General features: G+C 37.0%; 3 protein-coding genes across 9 annotated transcripts in view; all 3 read left to right on the top strand.

The window, feature by feature from the left end:
- LOC107669998 (pre-B-cell leukemia transcription factor-interacting protein 1-like) overlaps nucleotides 1–5821 on the top strand; it is a 9753-nt gene extending 3932 nt beyond the window's left edge. For 2 of the 4 annotated variants that reach the window (XM_016462451.1, XM_016462450.1), the window contains exons 5-11: nucleotides 131–740; nucleotides 876–1100; nucleotides 1326–1349; nucleotides 2205–2236; nucleotides 2346–2408; nucleotides 2612–2789; nucleotides 4502–5821. In XM_016462451.1, the coding sequence (XP_016317937.1) occupies nucleotides 131–740; nucleotides 876–1100; nucleotides 1326–1349; nucleotides 2205–2236; nucleotides 2346–2408; nucleotides 2612–2789; nucleotides 4502–5421 (2052 nt within the window). In that variant the 3' untranslated portion in view covers nucleotides 5422–5821. The remainder of the gene's footprint in view (nucleotides 1–130; nucleotides 741–875; nucleotides 1101–1325; nucleotides 1350–2204; nucleotides 2237–2345; nucleotides 2409–2611; nucleotides 2790–4501) is intronic. The other 2 variants (XM_016462453.1, XM_016462452.1) reach the window with 2 other exon arrangements.
- Nucleotides 5822–8000: 2179 nt separating this feature from the next.
- Nucleotides 8001–12133, top strand: s100a11 (S100 calcium binding protein A11). 2 transcript variants are annotated; one of them, XM_016462454.1, is made up of 4 exons: nucleotides 8001–8019; nucleotides 8441–8596; nucleotides 9785–9903; nucleotides 11944–12133. In XM_016462454.1, the coding sequence occupies exons 2-4, from the start codon at nucleotides 8468–8470 to the stop codon at nucleotides 12083–12085; spliced, it is 390 nt and encodes a 129-aa protein (XP_016317940.1). In that variant the 5' UTR covers nucleotides 8001–8019; nucleotides 8441–8467; the 3' UTR covers nucleotides 12086–12133. The 2 variants fall into 2 exon arrangements, with proteins under 2 accessions (XP_016317940.1, XP_016317941.1); XM_016462455.1 differs by lacking the exon at nucleotides 11944–12133 and having other exon boundaries at nucleotides 9785–10055.
- Nucleotides 12134–12240: 107 nt separating this feature from the next.
- The window catches only part of s100u (S100 calcium binding protein U), a 6429-nt gene continuing 483 nt past the window's right edge, over nucleotides 12241–18186 (top strand). Inside the window, exons 1-3 of one of the 3 annotated variants that reach the window (XM_016462471.1) lie at nucleotides 12241–12435; nucleotides 17444–17576; nucleotides 17926–18150. In XM_016462471.1, the coding sequence (XP_016317957.1) occupies nucleotides 17457–17576; nucleotides 17926–18150 (345 nt within the window). In that variant the 5' untranslated portion in view covers nucleotides 12241–12435; nucleotides 17444–17456. Of the gene's footprint in view, nucleotides 12436–17443; nucleotides 17577–17925; nucleotides 18158–18186 lie in introns of all 3 variants that reach the window. The other 2 variants (XM_016462470.1, XM_016462472.1) reach the window with 2 other exon arrangements.

The following is an 18186-nucleotide window of genomic DNA, read 5'->3' as shown; positions in this document are numbered from 1 at the left end:
CCGCAAATATATATTCTTAAGGACATCAAAACCTAAAATAAAACTCCAGAAATGTGTACAATATGGGACCTTTAATGCCAAACTGTCTCCTTCCTAAAAGACTAACAATTGTATGTTGTCCGATATCCAGATTTGTCAGGAAACATCCCCGGATTTTTTTGAGAAAATGGTAGCGTCTGGTCATACCGATTCTGAGATCCATGCTCCTGTCATCCATGACACAATCACCAGTTCTCCCCCTGACAGTGACCTTCTGGGAGCTGTTCCCTTCAGCATCGCTACAGAATCGGCCTTCCAGTTTTCAGACGAGTCAGTCCTTGACGAACCCACTGAAGAGGACGTTACTGATATCTTCCCCGGCCAGCACGTTCCAGTCCAAGAAAGCCCCGCCCCTGAACCAGAGTCCAAAATCCCCTCCACTTCCAAACCATTCAGAGAAATAAGCTCTTCTCCAGATGTCCCTGTTGTTACCGCAGACATAAGCCCAATCCCTGAAATCAGTGATTCTTCTGCAGCCCATGTGCTTGATATTCATGCTGATGTACATCCTGCACCTGAAACCCCGCCTCTGGCCATGCCCTCTGAGACTGATACAGGATTTGGTTCCACAGTAGAAAGCCCCGCCCCTGACAGCCCTTATCCGGAAACCATTGGTTCAATTGAGACTGAGGAGGAGCCAACTTTTGAGAAAGAAGACATAGAGCTGCCAGAGAAATTCCCAGATGTAATCAGAGAACCAGGTATGAGGTTAAAAAAATGTTTATTAAGTAATACATGTGAATGAAGATTTTTCTTCCACCATTACTTCAGTTTCCACCCACTTTTACCATATTTCTGCTGATCTCGTTCTCCTGATTTTTTTCTATAATGTTCAGAATCTCTTGGTGCTGAACTTCCAGCAGGTCCCTCAGCAGAAGATGATGGTCTGAGGCTCAGACATGTGCAACCTACCATACTGCTGAAGCGAAGCTCAGACGAGGAGGAAGAGGAAGAGGAGTTCAACCTGCCAGCAAGGAAAGAGGAGAAACGAGGTTTCTCTTTGAATCATCTGATAGTAGGAGCATTGGTCCTGCTCTGTGTTGGATCCTTCTTTTTCTCCGGTGAGTTTTGAGTACACTGACACTGAAATAAAAAAAAAAGTCACAAATGTAAATCACATTCTGTAATTGTTCCTATGAAACAGATCTTGCATGCATCAGTTGTGCTGTGCATAACTGTTGAGTAATTCATATTTAGCCGATGGTTATGAGTACACACCTCATTTTACATTAAAGACTATTAATTTCCCATTTTCAGTGGTTACATTCATGTTGTTATGCCTCCAGGTTCTGTGGTTGACCTGTCTAATGGTAGGTTCATAGTTTGAGCTAGGTGGCAGTATATGCTTGTGTTTGAGCTGTGGATAGGAGTTGCCCTACAGTGCTGATGGTAGAGTTCGTTCCCATCGCATATTCAAATGTTAACAAATGAGTGGAGAAAAAGGTGCATTTACCTTAGGGCAGCTTATATCATCACCGCTGATGCACTGGGCTTAACAGCTGGTTGCTTCTACACCTCCCTTTTAAAGTTGAAGTGTGTAATTTCTGTGCCTCCTTTTGTCAAACAGCGTTCCAGTGCTCAAACATACAGGGAGTTTCCCAAACTTACACTTTTGTTCAGGCCACTCAAACAATCAGATTGCAGTTTGGTGTCACTTGGGGCAAGAAATTGCACACTTCACCTTTGTATTCGTTTAGTTTCAGCAGTGGCTGCCTCACCCTGAAATGGCTTAATGCTGAGATTCTGCTGACATGAAGTTTTTGTAGAGGATGCCAGGGTTACTAAATCAAAAGGCAACTCGATTAGGTTTTTGAGTAAAACTAAGTAAGATTTTTTTCATGTTTTTGTTCTCTTCTGCTTACCAACAGTGTTTTATTTGATGAAAAATACAGTAGAAACCGTAATATTGTGAAATATTATTATAATAAAAATCTTACTGACCCCAAACTTTTGAGCGTGTTACAGAGAGACCTGGTTCATATGTCCAGACACAACATGCATGTGAAAAACAATCTAACTCCAGAACTGTGTGACTGCTGTTGCATAAATTACACTGACTTTTACTTGCAGCGGTTGAGTTTTTGACACTAACAGTTTTGTAATTCACTTCATCTTGTCTGTGAAATCTCAAAGAACAGTACAAATCTTTTTTTTCTCTCCCACAGATGATTTTGAGGGTACAGAATTAAGTGACCAGGTTCGTGCATTGCTTTATTTTTTGTCTTTGCTCCGTTTCATTATTGCCAAATGTATACAAGTTGATTTCACCTGTGGCATTCTCTGATGACTTGTGTCTCTGTTTCCAGGAACTTCTTGATAAACTTGCTCAAGAGAATAAACAAATTAATATATTAGAGGCTCAGATTGAGGTTAGTCCTCTAAGTTCCTCAACTTTAACCTTATGACATTAAGTAAATCTCATGACATTAAAAGGGAAAACGTCATATACAAAGTCTTTTGGTTCTTTTTCTAAGTGAATGCAATTTTCCACTAAATGGCCTTGTTGCATTGTCTATAGGCTGTATTATTTTCAGATGTTGAACACTCATGGTTTTTCTTTGTCATTGATCAGTCACAGAAAGAGGAGTTGGACCAGGCTCTGAAAATGGCGGCAGATAAGCATAACACTGAGAAGGGAGCGCTGGAAAACCAGAACACTAAGATGAAAGAACAACTGTTTGAACTGCCTGGTTTAAAAGAAGAACTACAGACACTGAGAGCAAGAGTCGCTGAGCTCACAAAGCTTACCGGTATGATGAGAGAGAGTGGGAATGGCACATGAATAGTATTTGGAATGTTAAAACTCAACATTTAAATTTGGATGTAGTGGATAGGGTATGTAAATTTAACAGCCAAAAGACATCTTTTGGTTTAACAAGATGAGAATGAGGTTGTTAGCTTTTTTTTCTAGCTTTTACAGTACTTCAAAAGTTTGTTGTCAGTAAGATATATAAAAAAAAAAAATTATACTTTTATTTAGCAAGGACACATTAAATTGTTCAAAAGTGGCACTAAAGACATTTATAATGTTACAAAATATTTATATTTCAAATAAATGCTGTTATTTTGAACCCTCTATTCATCAGAGAATCCTGGGAAAAAAATCCATAATTTCACAAAAATATCACAAAAATATGAAGCTGCTTCCAACATTGATGATGATAAAAAATGTTTCCTGAACACCATCAAATCAGTATATTAGAATCATTTCTGAAGGATCATGTGAAGCTGAAGACTGGAGTAATGCCTGCTGAAAATTCACAGTAATAAATTATAATGTTACTGCTTTTACTTTATTGATCAAATAAATGCAGCCTTGGTGAGCAGAAGAGACTTTTTCAAAAACATTTTAAAAAATCTCACCAACCTCAAACTACTCAGAATAAATATTGTTAAAGGGGTCATATGATGCGATTTTTTTCCTTTTCCTTTCTCTTTGGAGTGTTACAAGCTCGTGGTGCATAAAGAAGATCTGTAAAGTTGCAAAGACTAAAGTCTCAAATCCAAAGAGATATTCTTTATAAAAGTTAAGAGTCAGCCACGCCTACCTAAAACGCCTCGTTCTAACACGCCCCCACATATCTACGTCGCTATGTGGGAAGATTTGCATAACGCCGCCCAAATGTTCACGCAAAGAAAGAAGGCGTAACTTTTATTCTCGCTGTAGTATTGTTGTTGCCGCCACCATGTCGTGAAGGCGCTGTGTGCTTCGTAGTGAAATCGAAACTACTTTGTTTGGCCTTCCAAAAGAGGAAGATATCGCTTCGTCATGCCTGGAGCTGATCCATGCTGGTTGCTGAGGACATACTACAATTTTGCGCTGTGGATCACCGGATCGGCTTTCACCCGCTTTTTTAGAACGATGAGCTTTGTAAAAATCTACGCGTTTCAGAAAGGCGGGGCATAGAGGAGAAACAATAATGTACAGTATGTGGAAACCGCATAAACACATTTCATTACACCAAATACACAAAATAATGTTCTTTTTAGCAGCATCATATGACCCCTTTAATATATATTGGTAATCAGCTGATATTAGAGATTTTCTAATTTATTGGTATCTGTCAATGTTAGATATTTAATTTGTGCATGCTCATGTCTTTTATTTTTACATTTAGATTACCTTTGCTGTCATCTAACCCTGTTAACACTAAAACACAAATAATTTAATAACACTGTTAAATGTAATCTTTAGCTAATCTCAAAATAAGTATCTTTTTCATACTTTCCATATTGTCTTACTGCACATTATAATATTATGATACCTAAATTCACTTGTAGTTAAAATGTCTAATATTAGTTTTAGTGTCTTATAATATTATGGATATAATATGGATTTTTTTGATAATTAAACCAGTCTTTTTACAATCCTACATCAAGATGAAATGTGGAAAAATATATATATATTTGGCAAAGACTGCAGTGCATTCTACTATTTTTTTTTATTTATTTTCTACTTCAGTTGAAGAAGATCTTCCACAACAGCTCAAAGACTCTGGCCCACCTTCCACTGCTGAGTCTAGTCTAGAAGGAACTGAGAAACACTGGGATAAGAAAGAAGAACTCAAGCGGCAGAAAACTCTTTTGGAGGAGAGCCGGAAGAGACTGGAGGGAATGAAGAAACAGGGCTGGAACAAGCAGGGTTTGAGGGAGAGCTTGATGGAAATACAGAAGAGACTCGAGAAACAGGTGGATCAGCTGGGCAAGCGGGAAGAGTGGAAGAGGAAACACCAAGAGCACAAAGGAGAAAAGAAGGAATGGGGCAGAAAGAAAGAACACGACAGTCGCTGGAAGAAAGATGAGGCAGAAAGGGGAAAAGAGTGGAAGCATGGTAAGGACAAAAGGAGAGACCATCTCAAGAAGTACAAAGAAGAGTGGGACCACAAGAAGGATGAGAGAAGGCAAGAGAGGGAACAGAGACAGAAGAAAAGACCTTGGGAAGCCAAACCTTCCAAGCATCATCATCATCATCACCACCATGAGCAGATAGACTTCTGGAAACACCAAGAAGAGAAGCTCAGGAGGAACCGACATCGTGCCGAAGGCTGCCATGGCGTATCCAACTGCGCTGATGCAGAGGGGCTTGTTCCTGTGACGCTTATAGAGTTTCAGGACCTCCTTGAGATCTACCTAAGCAAACTAGATGGTGTTCCACAGGAAAGCAAGGAGTCTCTCATCCGGCTCACTGCCCAGTTCTTCAGCGGCGGAGTTTTCGCCCACGACAAAATGCTCTTCAGTGAGTTCGCCGAGGACGTTGCAGATATCCTGGAAGATCTGGCAGATGGTTTAGAAGGCAAACAGCATGACAATGATTCCCTCGAAGAAGAGATGGAGGAGTTTGAGAAAGAGGCTCTGCTACAGTTCGCCGCCCCTTTGGAATAATTGGTGCTGCCCACCCCAGGAACTCGGTTGAACGGATGGAAAAATACACCACGTGAAGGAGAGCAAACGGAACAGTCTTACCCATTACTTTCCCCGTTCTTTACGGACTGTAGATGTAGTTTAATGCCTTGTGTGTGAGGAGTTTCTCTCTTTGGAGTCTTGTCATTAGTGAAGTCCCACATGTGCGTTGGGTGTTTTGTTGTAAGCTACCTCTGTTAGTCCTGTTCTTCAACGCCAAACCTTTTGACTCTTGCTTGCTGTGTAAAGTGTCAGTCATCTTAAGCATTAAGTGTTGCCACATGAATGAAACTGCTTCACTTGCAGATGGATTGGTCACCTAATACAAATGGAGTTGTGAACGAGATTAAAGGGATAGTTCACCCAAAAATGAAAATTTGATGTTTATAATGACGTCTTATGAAGCGAAACTATCAGTCTGTGCAAGAAACTGAACAGTATTTATATCGTTTTTTACCTCTGATTCACGCAATGTCCGAACTGTTCAAACTGTCCTGAGCATGTTCTCAACAGCAGGTGCGTAACACGTCGTCTTCTTCTTCTTGCTTTACGGCGGATCGCAGTTTCGATACTCGATGGTATCGAGGCATTTAGGTCGGTGCCTAAAATATATCTTTCTCGATACCCAGCCCTATCCAAGATGTAGGTGACGCTCTATCTACCATTGACACTCTATCTACAATCTCAATTAGAAGTGTCAATGGTCCACTTGAGAGATAGGTGGAGGTAATGCACTTATAAGTCTGCGCCTTTCGCGCCTGCTGTTGAGAATGCGCTCGATGCGGTCAGGACAGTTCGGACATTGCAGTAAATAAGAGGTAAAAAAACTATATAAATACTGTTCAGTTTTTTGCACAGACCGGTCGTTTTGTGTCTTTACACATCAATGTATCGTCACGAGCCGCAGGGTTTAATTAGGTTTTGTTTGTGTATGTTTTTTTGACTCAAAGCCGTGATTCACATTCACTTACATTATATGACTGACAGCCTGCAACGGTTTGAGTTAAAAATCTTCGTTTGTGTTCTACTGAAGAAACAAAGTCACCTACATCTTGGATGCCCTGGGGGTAAGCACGCAGATAAACACCAAATTTTAATTTTTGGGTGAACTATCCCTTTAACACTAAACTGGGTAAGTGCAATGAGATCGGTAGAGAATGCCTCTTTATAAGTTGTCTGAACAACCAAAATTGACTTAAAAATGATGTAGAATGTCAGGACTTTTATTTTAGCTGATTTTTTATTTATTTTTTATTATTAAAATCCTGGTTTCTTTGCACCTACCCCATGATTTCCTTACTAAGCTGATGTCAGACTGGTTTCTTTTTAAGTTTTGTTTTTGCCAGAGGTTTTAGAGGTCATTGTAAGCTTTCTTTTTTTCCGGTTTCTACCCCAACTCAAGTTCTGCTCACACTTAATGTAAAGGAAAAAAAGTAAAGTCTTTGAATGCTTTTTTTTTTTCTTTTTTTCTAGGAATTTGATATGTTAGCTTATGTGCCTTTACTAGTGAGCACAGAATGCTGGTACTGAAATCAACTCAAAACCACAATGAATGAAAATAGAGAAAGTTTCAATAATGGTTTTGTTTGCACTGTGGTGATGTGGACATTTATTTATATCCTCTTTCTATTTTAGGAAAACAGCCATTGTAGTGAATCATCAAGATCATTTGATTATAGCGGTGTTATTGTTTTGTTGCACTCTTTTGAGATGAAAACCATTGAATTTAGCCCTTTTCTTGTCTAATTTGTAAATACGAAGAAAAGGTTATTTAATGGAACTCATAATTTAAGTTATAATATGGCACAATGATATTTAATATGAAAGAAAATTTAATACAGTTTAAAAAAAAGGTATACAAGACCAAATGCCACAATGTATCAATATGAACAATTTTTGATGATTAATAAAATGATGTACCATTGCCATGAGAATTATTGAGATTTATTTTACAACTAACAAATCAGAAATGGGCGTTAACTTCAGGATGTCTGGTCTAATTTATTTTACCTTTAAAAATACCTCTACTTTAAATTTTTTTGTTTTATATTCTGTATAAAAGCACATTCAGTTCTGACCTCTAAAACTGATCTGTAGGAGACATATTAGTGAGGTCTTTGTATTTGTTCCAGCATGTCAGTTGATGCTGAGTAAGTTTTGACAGAGTTATCTGATGAAGTTTCCCTGATGGCAGATGTTTGGATTGACAACATTTAGGAAACCTGGTGTGTAGAGTAATCAACCTTCATGTGTTAGGGTATGCTTTGAAATAATCACAAATATAAATAGTACTTTTTCTCAGTATCATAAACCACAATGCCATTAATCTGTCGGATATAAACCGTATTTTGTCATCTGGATTACTATAAATGCATTGTGTGTAAGTGTGTGTGAAAGAGAGCCTAAACTACTTTGCTATGGAAACACTGAAGCAAGAGATAAGAACATCCTGACATGTGAAATGGAGCAGTGGGTGTGATTCTGGTTTTCCGCTGAGTTTGACGGTCAGACGAAGAGAATATAAGGTGAGATGTGGTCATTTACTCACCACAACAGTCAGAACATCATTCTTTGGCTCAGGTAAGCCTATGATATTTTTCTGTTTTCTACTGAATCCCATTTTTGGTTTGCATTGCATATACCTTCTTGCCCTTAAAAGTGTTAGTTCAGCCCAAAATGAACATTCTGTCAGTTTTTACTTATTCTCTTGCTCACCTTTCTGGCATCTAACAAAAAATGACTGGAGCATCCTCTGTTTTTTTTCTCCATACAATGACAGTAAATGGTGACCACGTGTTCTTGGTCCTCATCCACTTTCACTGTATGGAAAAAGAAGCTTGGACAGTCTGCTAAATATCTCCAAGTTATATGGATTTAAAGCATGGTGATTATGAGTAAATGGTTCTGAATCTTCATTTCTGAGTGAAATATTTTTATACCACAAAATGGGTATTTGATAACTGAAAAGGACTAACCTGTCAAGTACTTTTTTGTTTTCTAGCCACCTAACTATCCTACTCCAAAAGTCATGGAATCTGCCATTAACGTGCTCGTTTCCCAGTTCAAGACTTACGCAGGGAAGGATGGCTCTGCAAACACTCTGAGCAAAGAAGAGTTTCAGAGCTTGGTCACATCCCAGTTACCAAACTTTGTAAAGGTAAGCCTTTTGAGTTATTACAGTATATCCTATAGAATTTGTCGGCTTCATATCTATATATTCCTCAATTCAGGTCTACATACTTAAATATGTTTCCATTTAGAACCCATTTAGTTAAGAAAATCATCTGCTTTAAAAAAAAAATAATGATTCAGTACAATGATCTTAAAGAACTATAATCTAATATTAAGAACTTAAAAAAAAAAAATCTCCACAGAACCATAAAACCAACTCAAAAATGGTTCTTAATAAGAAGAGACATGTCTGCTGAATCTCAGGTGCCGCAAAGAACCTCTATTTTGAAGAGCTTTCAGCTACAATAAAATGGTTGTCTTACAGCATGCTAAATTGTAATATAGAATTTACTATACAATTTTTCAACCTGTGACCTTTAATAACAATATTTAGAAAATTGAAGATTGTTTAAATAAATAAATAATGGCCTTATTTCCAGTGCTTAACTGGTATTATGTGGTCTAAGAAAAATTAACCAAAATGGATAAGAATGCTGAATTTTACTATTAAGCATTATAAATAATGCTTTGAATTATTTAACATATATTTTTTAATTTAATGGACTTGTTTACAGTATTGGATTAATACTAATGCTGAATTTTACTATAAAATATTTTTTTAATCTGAGACCTCATTAATAATATAATATTTAGATAATTAAATTAAAGATTTTTAAAAATAAGTAAATAAATATATAATATAAATAATGGCCTTATTTACAGTGTTTGTAGGCTATTCTGTGTTCTGAGAAGAATGAGCCCAAAAGGATAAGAGCACCATTTCAGAGGTCTGATGTGAGTTATTAGTTAACCACATCCCAGTCCTCTAAAGCATTCCTTGTGAGTCACGTGTTTCTGATTTTATAGAGGAAATTACACAAATCCTTCCTATGCAAAAAAAAAATAAAGTCAGAGACTGACCTTATACTGCTAGCAAGTGTGAAAACAAACTGGCTGCTTTCAGCATGTTTACATCCTAACCAGATCTCTAAGGCTGGATACAATAGAAAAATGCCACATCAGAGCATTTTCTGTTTGGCCCATCCAAAACAGGAACTCCCCCCAAACTAATAGGTCAGCGGAAAAGAATGTGCAGTACCAGTGACAACCACTAGATGGAGCACTATCATTGCAAGTGCGTATAAATGCCTGTCCATCTTGTCTTCACCCACAGAATGCCTCTGACCCAGCCACCATTGATCAGCTCATGAACTCATTGGATGCGAATAACGATGGAGAGCTGACGTTCCTGGAGTTCTGGCAGCTGATTGGCAGTGTGGCGAACCAGCATGGTGCCTTTTAGCCAATAAAGAAACCTGAAGTATTAGTCTACTTGAAGAAAATCACTTTAATTTTACCTTGTGACTTTCTGATGTAATTATAACATTGCACAGTTAATGATTGTCCCAAGCAGGTGACGGCAAATAAAAGAAAGCATTGTTTAATTCTCCTGGTAATCTTGCCTTGCCTCTTTATTGGCCATGTCATATAAGATTCTCTGCACACCCTCCAATCTCTCCCACTCTTTTGTGTAGACAATATAACGCATCTGATTTAATAGCATCATTTTATGGCAACCCAACACCACCCTGAGGCCCTCAACTATCCGATTGCACAGCGGCTTAGTTTTAGATCTTAACAATTTCAGCTCCAGACAGCAGTCAGTTAAGAGACATCCTTATTGACACATTCAATCTCACACAATATAAAGCAGTTGCCTCGCATACAGGTGTGGCTTGGGGGAAGGGTGTTGGTTTCTTTTGGATTTGAAGGGAGATTTAGATCTTATTTGCATGTGCAAATATATCAAACTGAATACAACATTTCTGAGAATTTTGAATTGCCTGAAGAGCATTGGTTATCAGTGTTAAATCACCTGAAAAGATGCATTGAGATTTTAATTTTAAACCCATCATACTGGTTTGATGAGGTGGCAACAGGGGTCAGAGAGTTTAAATCTTACTGAACCAGTCACAGTTCCTGTGGGGTGCCTAAAAAACATTTTATGCAACAAAAATATAATATTTAAGATTAAGTCATAAGTGAACTTTGTAGCATAATCAGAGCTGCGAGGCATGACCATAGTCCACACAAAGCGAAGCCAGTCAGTACAAACCACTTTACATAGGCGGTGCCTCTTGTAAACACAGATAATCATAGTAAAGCGCTGGCACTGAGATATGATTCATTAGTCTATATGTCTCCCCTGAGGCCTGTTAAAGGCTGTCTGAAGATTTATCACAATACAATGCATTCCTGTTAGCATGAATTCGGACTAAATTCATTCCTGGGGCGTTAAAAAACAAATAAATAAAGAACGGTCTCAATATTGCATGTGTAGTGCATAACCAGTGTCAGAATTTTACTTTTTAAAAATGAATAGGGGCCATTATTTGCCCCCTGGAATTTATTTTCTGAATGTTTTTTTTTTTAATTTTTTTATCCTTGTTTTTTTACCAATATAAACAATATAAAGAGTGTAATTTTTTATGACACACTCTTAGGCTGATGATACACTCTAAAAAATGCTGGGTTAAATATAACCTGAAAAGATGCATTGAGATCACCTCAGAGTCGCCTTATATGTTTCAGAGTTAAATATAACCCAGCGCTGAGTTAAAAAGGGACAAACCCAGCTATTGGGTTGTTTTGACCCAGCAGTTGCGTTCAAAACAACCTAACCGCTGGGTCAAAACAACCCAATAGCTGGGTTTGTCCCTTTTTAACCCAGCATTTTTCAGAGTGTACATGAGGCAACTTTTTGAGCAATTTTGCTTGGCAACTTTTTTTTTAACAACGTTGCCTGGGCACTCTCCCATTGTGAATGGGTAACAAATTTCTATCTGGATACTTTAGATCAGTTGTGGACCCTGTGTCTCACCTGGTTGCCCATTGATGGCAACATTAGCCAAAGTTGGAGGCAACATTGCTCAAAAAGTTGCCCTGTGTATCATCAGCCTTGTAGTTAATTAATTTTAAAAAGCAATTTTATGATAGACCTAGCAATTATTCAGAAAACCAAATAAATAATTGTTCTCTCTATGTTTAGATTAAACAGCTCTTTAAAATGATGGAAGATTTTTTTATCCAGCTAACCGTGTGTGTGTGTTTTAATTTATTTTATATTTTAGCTACCAGCTAGAAACCACCTTATATGTTTCAGAGTCGCCAAATTCATTACTTTATAAGACTAATTTAAAATATATAAAATATTGTTACAGGTAAAGCAATAGGGCATTTTGCCCGGAGCCCTGCATGGTTAATTTCTGACACTCATGCAAACATTCCACAGGTAAGGGTTAAAGTTTTCCCACTAAAGCTCCAGACAAAACTCACCGTCCACTGCAATGATTCCCAGCTGGATTTCTGGTGTGAAACTACCAGAAATCATACTGTTGATTTTACAGCAGTAGAAAACATTAGAAATATCACATCTGTGAATCATCTCAAAACTCAAATGTCCTGTTTAAAGTAGCCAAATAAGTTCGTCCCCTAGTTCCCCTCCTCCAGGTACACGCCCTTTCATTTGTCAGAGTCAGGGGCAAAAAAAAAAAAAACGTTAAAGAAAAAAAAATCCAAATAAGTTCGTCCCCTAGTTCCCCTCCTCCAGGTACACGCCCTTTCATTTGTCAGAGTCAGGCGCAAAAAAACGTTAACGAAAAAAGAAAAAAAAAAAAAAAAATCACGGAAGAGATTCGGCAGCGGTTCGAGTCTGACAAGTTTTTTTTTCTTTTGAGGTAGGCGAGGGAAGAAAGGGGAAAGGAACAAATAGAGGTTTTACTGCAGCTACTGCGAACTGTCAGTCCGTGCTGTCCCCATTTTAGGGTAAGTGCTCTAAAATCCGTTTCTTTCACTTTAAAGGCTTATTTAAACACAAAACTTTGCAGTTTTGAAAATGTGAGAGCTTTCGTAGAGTGTCAACGCCACGTTTTGGGAACACCCTTCGACCATCCTCAGCCAGCTGGATCTGAAGACATCTGCCGTTTTCGCACACAGTTAAAGCGTCTTTATTGTGAATATACGGAGCTATATACAGATAAATACACTTCTGTGGTTTGACGCGTTGTTAATGGCGACGATTTATTACGAGTGCACGCGCGAACAATGACAACGTCCTTGATGAAAATCTTATGCGGCTGTTTGTATTGCATTGCTATTTTAAACTTCTTAATCTTAAATTGAGTATAATCTTTTAAGATTATTGTGAAGTTATCGTTATTTAAAAAATATAAGTTGAATATAATCTTTTGTTGACGTTATTTTAAATACTAAAAAATGTAAATATAAAAACAAATCTAAACAAAAAACTACATATTAGGATAAAAAATGCCAAATGTTTATTTTTTTTTATATTTCTAATATAATTATAGTAAACTTAAGTGTAGATGCTTGAAGATCATGACATTTTGAGTCTCCTCTGCCTGTTAATCAATTCCAAGTCAGAATAACACTTGTCAGAAAAGAGAGGCGTTTAACAAAAGCGTGATTTCAAGGTGAAGAAAATAAGAACTACCTCGAGATTGTTCCCCACGAGTTTTTATGCACTGGCAAAGTTGTTCCTGTGTGAATTTTTAATGGCGCATATCACGTTCGCCAGTTTGGAAACAATCTCTTTTGCGCATTGGAGAGAAACGGCAGAGTGGACGCTGTTAAACTGCATATGTCTGTGTCCCATTTTCGTTTTTTGAGTGTGTGTGAGCGTATTTATTTATTCATTTCGCCCAGGAACAGTACAAGGTCATGTCTGTTTTGGAGAGAGTCATTTAAGTAATGGAAGATCTCTCTTCATTACTTATTATGAACCCATCCACGTGCTGTCTGTCTGAGGGAGTTTTGGGTTAAAGCTTGAGACTGTCTAGGGTGGCAAGCGCAGAATTGCCAGGTCAGGGGTCAAAGACGTCAATAATTCATATGACTTCACGACTGGCACTGGATAGGGTTGAGACCCAGGGTTGAAAGAGTCAACCGGATCAATGAACGGTGCCTATAGTCACTTGAAATATGATTGTGGAGACAAGGTGTGTAAGACTTGTGACAACAGCACAGCATTGACTTCTACAGAGCAACGGCCCTTTGATCTAGGGCACATGTAGACATAGTTTGTCCTGTGGATAACGGCTGACTGTATCCGGACTGTACAGTAGGGGCTGTGTCTCAAACCTACAGTGTTGTGCCACCTGCATAGATGTTCCCTTTCAGTTAGGATGCTATTTTCTGTGTACACAGGTGCTGGTGCAGTAAACTGTGAGTCTAGGTCTTAAAAAATAGATCTTTTTATGATAATGCTGTCTAGGTAGGCAGCTCACTAGGTTTTAAGACACAGCCTAGAGAAAGTAACTTATATAATGTACTTTTGAAACTAGGCTAATCTTTTTATGACTTAAAAGTGTGTTTCGGTCATCTTTACTAGTTCAAAATATTATAGGTTACAACAACAAAAGTCATTTTTAAGGGTCAAATCAGGTCAAATAGAACCTAAAGGTAACAACTGTGTTTACACTTTAAAAAGAAAAACATTAAGATTTTCTCTTTGGTTGCATGAACCATATTTTTCACATTTAAAACTTGTTTTTCTTTAATGCCAAGTTTAAATATAATATTTGCCATTTTTTCTTTATAGTATTAGCAAACAAACAGCAATTTTGTTTAGTCAAAGACCATCTTATAAATGTTATCATAGACAGCATTTTTGGCATCATACACTCAAAATAAAGGTTCTTTATTGGTAAGAAACTTTAACATCCATGGAACCTTTCCATTCCACAAAAGGTTTTTTATAATGGGGAAAAAAGGTTCTTCAGCTGATTAAAATGCTATTCACAATAAGAAAACTATACGTTCACCCAAAAATGGTTCTACTATGGCAGTGCTGCAAAAAAAACTTATTTTTAAGAGTTTATCGGTGCAGTGTGTGTCAAAACATGTCTGTGATGCCAAAAAATTAGGTCTAGAAAAACGGTCTGCTGGGCTTTGAGACATAGTTATTGTTTTACCAGAATGAAGATGGTGCACGAGTATGTAGCATTCATATTTGACAGCCTATAGGAAGTATAGTTTATTCCTGCATTGTGACATCATTAGCTGAGTGTCTGTGTGCCGTAGAAGTAGAAAACTATTTCCTGCATCATTCCACCTGACAGTATAGTGTAAAAGACTCCTTCTCACTTTCAAACACCCTATGAAACCAGAAGCTTTAATATGCGTACTGCGTCATCTCTGTATCTCCTTCTCTCTCATTAAATTAGGCTAATGGTCATGTTTCTTAATTGCTTACTACCTGTCGATGTGGTTATTACTGCTGATAAGAGGAAACTCTGTGTGAATTTATGTCAGCTAATTTGGCAGCATCAGAAACCGTCTCGGATGACAAACGTAGCTACACAGATTTTGACCTGCAATAACAGCTCAGAGGGCTTCTTTGCTGACCGCTGGACGTCACTGGTTTGTTTTACGTCTTTGTTTGTACAGCTATGCAAATGATAAGGTTTCAGTCCTCATCTAACGAGCAAGCCGTAACTTTCTGGTTAAGTTTGAATGACTTTCGTAAAGAGCAATGATTGGAATTCAAAGGATGACAAACCCTCAGAGTTGTGTCGCTCTGACACACTCGGGTCTGTTGTTCAAGATTTTATCAATGAAATGTACCTTTTTTTGAATGCACACTAGAAAACACTGGTTCGGTTCTTAGATATAACAGGATAATTTTATATGTTTGGGATCTTTTTGAGGTACCTGAATACCTACCTACTTATTTTTAGCGTATTTATGAATATTTTGAATTAGCTTTTATTTTTATATTTTCAGTTTTAATTTACATTAAGTTTTATTTTTTAAAATATTTATATGGTTCAATTTGAGTACTTTACTAGTTCAACTTAAACTTATTTATTTCAGTTAGTTGCCAAGGCAACATTTCAGATTTTTCAGCAAATATTTATTAATATAATATTTAGAATATATTGAATTAGGTTTTATTTTCATATTTTCAGTTTTCAATTAAATTTTATTTGCAGTTTTAGTATTTAGTATAGAATTTTTTTTATTTCTGTATGGCTTTAATTTAATTTAATTTTTAGTTTTAGTCATTTTACTACTTCAACTTCAACTTTTTAAATTTAGTTGCCAGGGCAACAATTCTAATTTGAAAGTTTTTAAAAGTTTTTTTTAATCAAATATTTATAGTATTTATTAATTATTTGAATTAGCTTTTTTATATGTATTTTTATATTTACGTTTTCGTTTTAATTTGATTTCAAGTTAAAAAAAAATATTTATATGTTGCTTTAAATTTGTTTTCTGCTTTTATTTTAATTACCAAAAATTATATTTTTAATAGTTTAGTTAACAACAAAATTGCTTCTGATATCTTAACTTATTGTTGATGCCGCATATATTAAACACACATTTTTATGCACGTTTTCGGAAATTACTTTTCTTTTTTTTTTTTCAAAATCTGATCGCTGCATCTTCATGCCATGAACATAGCTAAGTGATGACCTTTCGCACCTCATCAAAGAATCTGAGAAATGCCATTCACTAATGAGGCAAGGTGACTGGCTATTGGCATTTCCTTCGAAACTTTGACCAAGCAGTAAAAAATTGTGTAGCGGAATGCATGAGACAGTGAACGTGTACCTGCATTGGTGAAATCTTACACGTGACAAAGGAGAAGCAATGCTGGTCATGAAAGAAAGGGAAAAGCAGGACTTCTTTACATTGAAAGAGGTGTGAAGAGCACGAGGAACAAACTACAGAACCAAAAAAAGAATGAGTGGGGAAAGAAGGGATGTTTGAGCTGTTGGTAATCCCTTGAGAAACATGAAGCCGCTGTGCGGTTTGGTCATCAGTAGATCAGATGGCCTATCAAAGATCAGGACAGCCACTGGCGTCTTGCCTCTTTCCTCTCTCTTCCCTTATCTGCAATTGATTGTCAGTTCTAACCCCCAAGATTTCCATTCTCCACACCCTAGTAGACTTTCCTGTACACTTAGTAAATGGACTATAGTGTTGGCCCTACCCTTTATGAGGAAATGTCACCTTAGTTCTTCTTAGGGTTAGGGTTTGTTTAAACTATTAAACTTAAAACAGATTTTTGATTTTCGCCTGGCAAATGAGAAACCAAGTGAAAGGGATTTATTTATGCTTTTATTTATGCATTTATTGATTGATTGATTGTCATTTCCCTTATTTAGTTTACTATTATCAAAGCTAGCTTACCTTTACTCTTTAAAAAAACAAATATATTAATAACTGTTAAATGTACACTACTGTGTAAGAGTTTGGGGTCAGTAAGATTTTATTTAAAAAAGAAATGAATCATTTTTATTCAGCAATGAATAAAATTTAAAAATACTAGCCAAGGACATTTATAATGTTTCTTGAGCACCAAATCAGCATATGATTTCTGAACGATCGTGTGACACTCAAGACTGGAGTAATGATGCTGAAAATTCAGCCTTGTCATCACAGGAATAAATAACATTTTAAAATATATTTTTAAAAAAACATTTAAATTCTAAATATATTTGCATTATTCCTGTTTTAATGTATTTTGATAAAATAACTGCAGCCTCGGTGAGCATAAGAGACTTCTTTCAAAAATAATAAAAATCCTACTGACCTTCTGAACACTAGTGTAATTTTTAGAAACTAAATATTTCTCATTTTGAATATTCACTTTGAATTTTCATAATGTGCATTATAATGTTGTGATGCCTAAATTCACTTGTAGCCTTTATTTTAATATTGGTCATTTATCATCCATCAGCTATCATTTTAATATCCGTGCAACCCAAATGTCAGTTGTATAATAGATGTTTTCATCTTCTTGTAGAGCGAAAGCAAAGATGGAGGCAGCAATTAAAACCGTGGTGAGTGTCTACCTGAAGTCATCCAAGGGCAAGGAAAACCTCGGAGGGAAGGAGTTCCAGAGCCTCGTGAAGAACCAGCTGAAAAACATTCTGACGGTTAGAAGCTGCATTCAGTTTTGTTAAATCTAGCAACACTTTGTTTGATATTCATTCATCATTCATTGTTCCTTATTATCTGGACTTTGATGAGCTGAGCAGAAACCACAAACTTGTGTCCAAATAGTCATTTACCATGAAGAATGCTGCTGTGTTATTTGCTCCGGTGCCTCATTAAATTACATGTTTGTGCTTCGGACATGAATGAGAACTCAAATAGTGCACTTTCTTGTGGAGAAGTGTGTTATTAATCTTCTGCGGTTTATTCCATTAAAATGTGAAATGACAATTAAAACAAGCTGCAAACTTGCTTCATCAGTGATTAACATCTGAGGAACTTTGTGTTTAGGGCTCAGAGGACAATGAGGCAGTCAAAAACATGCGTCAACAGCTTGACAACAACCAGGATGGGAAGGTCAGCTTCCAGGAGTATATGAATCTGATTGGCTATCTGGCGCAGGCTGTCAGCGAACAGCGTTGTTTGGAAAACGAAACACAACCAGAGAGTTCAACCCAGGAGACGCAGGCTGAGGCGGCAGCCAATGCACAGGCAGAGCCGGCAGCCAATGCACAGGCAGAGCCGCTGAAGGCAGAGCCAAAGGCGGCAAAG

This window comes from Sinocyclocheilus anshuiensis, unplaced genomic scaffold (assembly GCF_001515605.1).
Source record: "Sinocyclocheilus anshuiensis isolate Anshui unplaced genomic scaffold, SAMN03320099.WGS_v1.1 scaffold160, whole genome shotgun sequence".
NCBI lineage: Eukaryota > Metazoa > Chordata > Actinopteri > Cypriniformes > Cyprinidae > Sinocyclocheilus > Sinocyclocheilus anshuiensis.
Note: the sequence above shows the minus strand (reverse complement) of the source record. Positions and strands in the feature narration are given on the sequence as shown.